At 33.8% G+C, this 6,895-nt stretch overlaps 1 protein-coding gene across 1 annotated transcript; it reads left to right on the top strand.

Annotated features, from left to right (window-relative positions):
• The first annotated feature begins 5,135 nt into the window (after nt 1-5,135).
• LOC149561849 (AT-hook motif nuclear-localized protein 24-like) lies at nt 5,136-5,996 on the top strand. Its single transcript, XM_089823841.1, has one exon. It carries the CDS (start codon nt 5,228-5,230, stop codon nt 5,969-5,971), a length of 744 nt encoding a protein of 247 aa, XP_089679967.1. The 5' UTR covers nt 5,136-5,227; the 3' UTR covers nt 5,972-5,996.
• Nucleotides 5,997-6,895: the final 899 nt, after the last annotated feature.

Consider the following 6,895-nt stretch of genomic DNA (forward strand, 5'->3'; position numbering starts at 1 on the left):
AAGGAATTAAAAGATTTAAGAGGACTCTTGCATCCTCGGTTATACTGAGAGTTTTCTTCCTCATTTTTCTCCCCTGATGCCTCCACTTTGAATCAACTAAAAAAAAAATTTAATATTATAATAAAATAATATGACAATAGGCTTTTACCAACCCAAAAAAACCTAACAACAAAGCTATTTAATTTTTTTAATAATACTTAAGACGTGATTTATTGAAGAGAAAAAACTTGATTAGGATTTGTATTTAAAAGTTGTTCACTACAAATTTATCTACTTAGATTTCATCTTGAATTCGTATAGGACAATCTCTCCTTATATTCAATCTTTTTTTATTTTCAATGTCCTATTGACATTATGATAGGATTATCTTAGAAGTGAGAATTGATTTTTTTTTCTTTATGTTTATTAAATGGTGATGGTTTACGTCTAAATTAGTTTATTACACTTAGATGTTTTACGAACAAAGATTCCTTGGAGAATACAATTATTCCAACATAGTCAATAATAACTCTAATAAAGAACTCCAATAGATCAATCATCTCCATACACAAAAATCTTGAAACCACATTTGTGTCTCTCAACTATCTCAACTTATCATTTGAAAGTTGAACATATGAGAATTACTTAAATATTATTTTTAATATTCCATAGTCATCATGAAATGTATCTTATTCTTTCTTATCAAAATTAAAAGTTATAAAAAGATGTTAAACAAATAAGGTGTTGAATTCAACATACCAATTAGTTATGATAGAAAAGAATCTCATATACAAATATCTAATATGTTGACTTCAACACATAAACTTTTCACAAAAAGCTAAAACTTTACTAATCTCATCTCATAAATAAACTTATATCATTATTAAAAATATACATCTATTTCTACTTCCTTCCCAACATGTTTCATCATGTTTATTCCCAAACAATCATATCACCTTAAAACCATCTTACTTTTATAGATCCTTATATTTTTGCCTTATTCCCAATTAAACAACTCATAATCTTAAGTCAGAGTTAGAGAGTGTTGAAACGAGTGACTGAATTTAGTAATATAACAATGGTCATTTGAGTCGCCAATGATTGAATGGAGAACATATCTATTATTGATTCCATCGATTCCACTTCTAATTATAGAAATGTCATTCCAATCTCCAATGAATTAGAAAACCTTTTTAATTATTTTCCAAAAGAGAGAGTTCACTGTTTCCTATCAGGACTGTAATTGCTACGGTGGCTTCCAAACTTTTCAAATGAAAATTATTGATTTACTATAGAAAAGAAACCACTGATATGTACTATCTAAGTGAGAATATTTGTTGTTGATAAATTGAATCTTACAAACAATGAATACATTAAGTGCAAGAATTATCTTTAAAAGAGAAAAGTATATTAACTTGGTACTTCTCATTAAAATACACAATTGAATTTTTTTTACAAAATTGGTCTCTTCTAAATTTAAATAGTGTTTTCCTTCTTTCAAGTCAAAAAGTACACAATTCAAAAACGTGAATTTCGTCAATGGATCTTTGATGTGAAGTTGAATGGCTCACAAAGAATCCACCAGAGATCAAGTCTTGCTGAGTGTAAGGTCCCAAGACATCATAAGAGATGAGGCTGGGATCATGCCTCGGGCAAATTTGGCAGCATAGATGCTCCTTAGTCTTTGGCTCTTAGCCGAAGAAGTTTCAGGCACGCATGGACCTGTATCGGGTACCTAAAACTTGTTTGTAGATGACCTCCATATATTAATATGCAAATATTTATTCATATAAATATGCAATTTCGAATGCATGCGGTACAGTCTGGATTATAATCGTGTAGTTTACAATTAAAAAAAATTGAAGTTGAAAGAATGGATTTCATAGTTTAGTAGTGGCTTGTGGTCCAGGGAGCCAAATGAGTATTCTAAAGACGAACAAAAGGACAATTTTAAGCTAGAAAACAAACGGTTTTAATAGTATGCTAAAAAAATCTAGCTGACTTGCGAAAGAGGATGGTGTTTTTAGTATTAGAAAGAATCTAAAGTAGTTTGGTTTTAAGCCCTAGCAAACGAGGAGACAAAGTTTGGAAGTGCCCATGTTTGTAGACAGATAAGCTGTTTTTTATTGAATAAAAAAACATATTTCAAACTCATAGAATTGAGCTGTAGACTGATAAGTGGACGAAAATTGTAGACACTGATTCCTTTTGCGGTTTGTGATTAGTCTCATTATTCTAATATTTAGTGATATGATTTTAAATGTTCATGGTTTCGTCCACATGGTAGGTGTAAATGATCTCATCATTTGAATAATGAGCGAATGAAAAAAAGAGAATTCAAATATCACTTTTAATTTTTTGTTTTTAATAGAATGTTAAAATTTTCAAATTTTATGCGGAATATGAAAATTTGACTGAATTCATGAGTTCTAAATTTTGAAATTTCAAATTGAATTTTTTTGGTCTGATTTTTCAAGAATTAAATAAAAAACTCATCTAATTTTTCATATGACAGAATTCTAAATTTTAGACAGGATAAAATTTTTTGCAACTATACAACTTTTATAAAAAAGATTACAAAGGCTTGAATATAAAGAATTCATAGTCAGAAGAAGAAACAAGCAAAAAATTAGATACACATGTATCTAGACATATTTTATTTTCCTAAAGAATAAAACTAAAAACAAATAAACTAAATCCTCAATATTCTTATGCATATTTCAGTACATTTCTTATTTGCATAAAAACTGAAAAACTAAATAAATTCTTCTTAAGAAAAAGCTTTGCATTTCACCAGCATGGATTATCAACAAGAATTTCAGTTCACAGATGGAGTGATAGAGCTTGTTCAATTCTTCAAACATTAGACATTCAATTCTCATATCTAATAAAAAAACTTGTATGATTGTGTAGGTGAAAGGAATTAGATAACTCATTTGATTTTTCAAACTATAACTTTCCATTTGCAAATGAAATGAGAGAACCATGTGTTCTTCAAACACAAGAATTACAATCCTTGAATGGAATCGTCTAGTTCACTCAATTCTTCAAGCACTACACTTCCGATTCTTGAATACAATGAGAGAAGGATTTCAAATTCTTGAATGGAATAATAATATTCTCTTGATTCATCAAACACTAGAGTTTCAAAATTCATTTTAAATAAGAGAATTAAATCCATTCTTAAAAAATCAGACTTCTACTTCTTTAATGAAATTAAAACACTCATTTTAATGCAAAAATAATGAAGTTTCAATTTTCAAATGAAATAAGAGATATAGCCTGAATTTCAATACATCATACTTCCACTTCTTGAATGACATATTGAAGTTTTCTTATTTTCAGATGAAAGACGCAAACTTACTGGATTCTTTAAACATTAGACTTGTTGGCTCTCAAATGAAAGGAGACAACTCACATGATCCTTCACACATGAGGCCTCAATTCTTGAATGAAATAGAAGAACTAGCCCGATTCTTCAAACACCATGCTTTGATTCTCAAATGAACTTAATAAACTTATCAAATTATTCAAATGCTAGATTTTCACTCTTAAATGAACTTAAAAAACTTATCTAATTCTACAAACACTACACTTCTATTCTCAAATGAACTTAATAGACATACCAAAATTTTTAAATGTCAGACTTCCATTCTTATATGGACTTAAATAATTTACCCAATTCTTCAAAAATGAAACTTGTACTCTCAAAGGAACTTGATAATCTTAAATCCAATTCTTGAATGAAGCTCCAAACATAAGACTTCCAATTCTCAAATGAAAGAAAGTAACTCACTCATGAGACATCCAATTTGAGAATGAAAGTAGACAACTCATATGATCCTTCAAACGCCATACTTCAATTCTTGAATGAACTAAAAGAACTTGTTTGATTCTTCAAATGCTAGACTCCCATTCTTAAATAAACTTACAAAATTCTTCAAACACCAGGATTCCATTATCACATGAACTTAACAAATTCTTCAAACACCCAACTTCCTTTTTTCAAATGAATGGAGACAACTTATATGACCCTTCAAACACCATACTTCAATTCTTGAATGAAATAATAGAACTTGTGTGATTCTTTCTACCATTCTCAAATCAACTTACCAAATTCTTCAAAGACCAGACTTCCATTATCAAATGAACTCAAAAAATTCTTCAAACAGCTGAGTTCCTTTTCTCAAATGAAAGGAGACAGCTTATATGATTCTTCAAACAACACAATTCAATTCTTGAATGAAATAATAGAGCTTGCCCGATTCTTTCTACCATTCTCAAATCAATTTACTAAATTCTTCAAAGCCCAGACTTCCATTATCAAATGAACTCAATTTTTTTTTCAAACACCCCAATTCCTTTTCTCAAATGAAAGGAGACAACTTATATGATTCTTCAGACAACATAATTCAATTCTTGAATGAAATAATGCAACTTACCTGAATTTTTACATGTCAGACTTCCATTCTGAAATGAGCTTAAATTAACTTACAAAATTCTTCAAATGCCTCACTACCCATTCTCAAATGAAGGAGAGCAACTCATATAATCTTTCAAACACCAGACTTCCATTCTCAAATGAACTTAACAAATTCTTCAAAACCTAAACTTCTATTCCAGACAGGAGACAGGTTAAAGAGAGTACAATAAGGCTTGATTCATGTGCTAAAATAATCAAAATTGACTTATTTTTTTCAAGCTTAATTTTTTCTAATGTACCATATATAAATCTGACCCTTCCATTCACAAATGAACTCATTAAACTTACCAATCCATTTTCATAAGTTTCAAACTCATCCACCTCATCCCCGAGAGATTCATTGTAACAAAGCCCACTGCACCGAGCGGTTCGCAGATTCCATCGGAGTCCGCGAAGCAGAAACATTAAAAAACCGTCCTCAAAGCTCAATTCGTTGGCCTCTTATGAAGACCCGCACTAAAATCCTAGCATCCCCACGTTAACGTAGCTTTCAAAACAGCTGCAATGCCTCCTGAGAGCAGACACAGCGAACTCTCCTTTCCAATAACTCTGGCCTTCACGTGACGCACAATAAAAGCTCTAAACCAGGCCTCATCGGCGTGAAACCCTCTCCTCATAATATAATAATATCCCCCCTCTCTCACATGCCCCACTTACCCATGCGCGATCCACCCCAACTTTTAATCTACCCTTAAACAAGTACACACATTCCTTAATCTAATTAAACCGCACCTCCCACTCCCACTCCCACCAGGAAATGCTTTCATGGCGGCCTCACAACAGCAACAACAACAACATCATCAAGAGAACGAAAACAATGGCGCTCTGGTGAAGCTGAGCAATGAAGAAGACGAGCGCGGGGCTTTGATCCGCCGACCTCGCGGTCGCCCGGCGGGATCGAAGAACAAACCGAAGCCGCCGATAATCATAACGCGGGACAGCGCAAATGCACTGCGTGCCCATGCGATGGAGATCGCCAACGGCTGCGACGTCGGCGACAGCATTGCCACGTTTGCGAGGCGGCGGCAGCGCGGGGTCTGCGTGTTGAGCGGCACCGGGACGGTCACCAATGTGACCCTGCGCCAACCGGCGGCGCCAGGCGCCATTGTTACGCTGCACGGAAGGTTCGAGATCTTGTCTCTCACCGGAGCCTTTCTGCCGCCGCCGGCGCCTCCCGGGGCCACCGGATTGACGATTTATCTCGCCGGCGGGCAGGGGCAGGTCGTCGGCGGGACGGTCGTCGGCGCGCTTATTGCTTCTGGCCCGGTGGTTATTATGGCCGCTTCGTTTCTCAACGCGAGCTTCGATCGGCTGCCTCTGGAGGAGGAAGAGGCGCCGCCGCCGCCTGTCTCGCAGCCGCAGCCTTTGCAGATGCACAGTGGGGCCCATGGGATTTCTGAGCATGCTAACATGGCGGCGCTTTTTAATGTTCCGCCTAATTTGTTGGGGAATGGATTGCCCTCCGCGGATGCTTATGCTGGTTGGGCTCCTGGCCGTCCTCTTTATTGATTTCATGGTTTTATAGGTAAATGCTGCTTTGGGGATCCAATTCTAACTATAGATGTAACAGGCCTTTGTGTTTTTTTTAAGTAGTTCTTGTTGTTGTCATGTAATATGTTCGAAGCTTTGGTGCAATTATATAGAAATGCCAATATTCAAAAACAATGGATTTCTCTTGTTCAGATCAGTTTCTAGCGTCGTAGATTTTGTTCTTCGAATCAATTTGATTAAATGTGATGCTTTTTTGCTTTATACAGAAATGCCAATAAGTTTATGTTCAGATTTTATTCAAACAAGGAATTTCTGGCATCGTAGATTTTGTTCTTCAAATCTGTTTTATTAAATGTGATATCTTTTCTTTATACAGAAATGCCAATAAGTTTATGTTCAGATGGAATTTCTCTGGTTCAGATTATTTTCTGTTGTCGTAGATTTTGTTCTTTAAATCTGTTTGACTAAATGTGATGTTTTTTCTTTTATACAGAAATGGCAATAAGTTTTATGCTCAGATTTCTTTCTTGCATTTTTGGTTTTGCGTGTCGGAATTAATATAAGAAAATAATATAGAATTATGTAATCTGTAAGCTGATAAATCAACGTGTTTTGCAATATGTGTTTTATTTTCTTTATATAGAAATGCCAATAAATTTATATTCAGATTACTTCATTGTATTTTCGGCGTTAATAGTTTTTTTTTTTTTCCTTTTATATGTTGGAAATAATGTACGAAAATTATATAGAAATCTATTTGATTCAACGCGATATTTTTTTTCTCCTAGGTTTATGTTCAGATTATTTTCTTGCATTTTTGGTCTTGTAGATTTTTACCTTTTATGGGTTGGAAATACTGTAGGAAAATTATATAGAATTATGTAACCTGTAAGCTGTTAAATCAATATGTTGTCTTGGAATTATCTTAGTCCTTGTAATATC

Source organism: Cupressus sempervirens, chromosome 4, assembly GCF_028749045.1.
Source record: "Cupressus sempervirens isolate cs-2001-9-10 chromosome 4, ASM2874904v1, whole genome shotgun sequence".
Taxonomy (NCBI): Eukaryota; Viridiplantae; Streptophyta; class Pinopsida; order Cupressales; family Cupressaceae; genus Cupressus; species Cupressus sempervirens.

What these genes read in the sequence shown, in the direction of transcription:
- LOC149561849 (XM_089823841.1), top strand. Translation starts at nt 5,228, where the DNA reads ATGGCGGCCTCACAACAGCAACAACAACAACATCATCAAGAGAACGAA.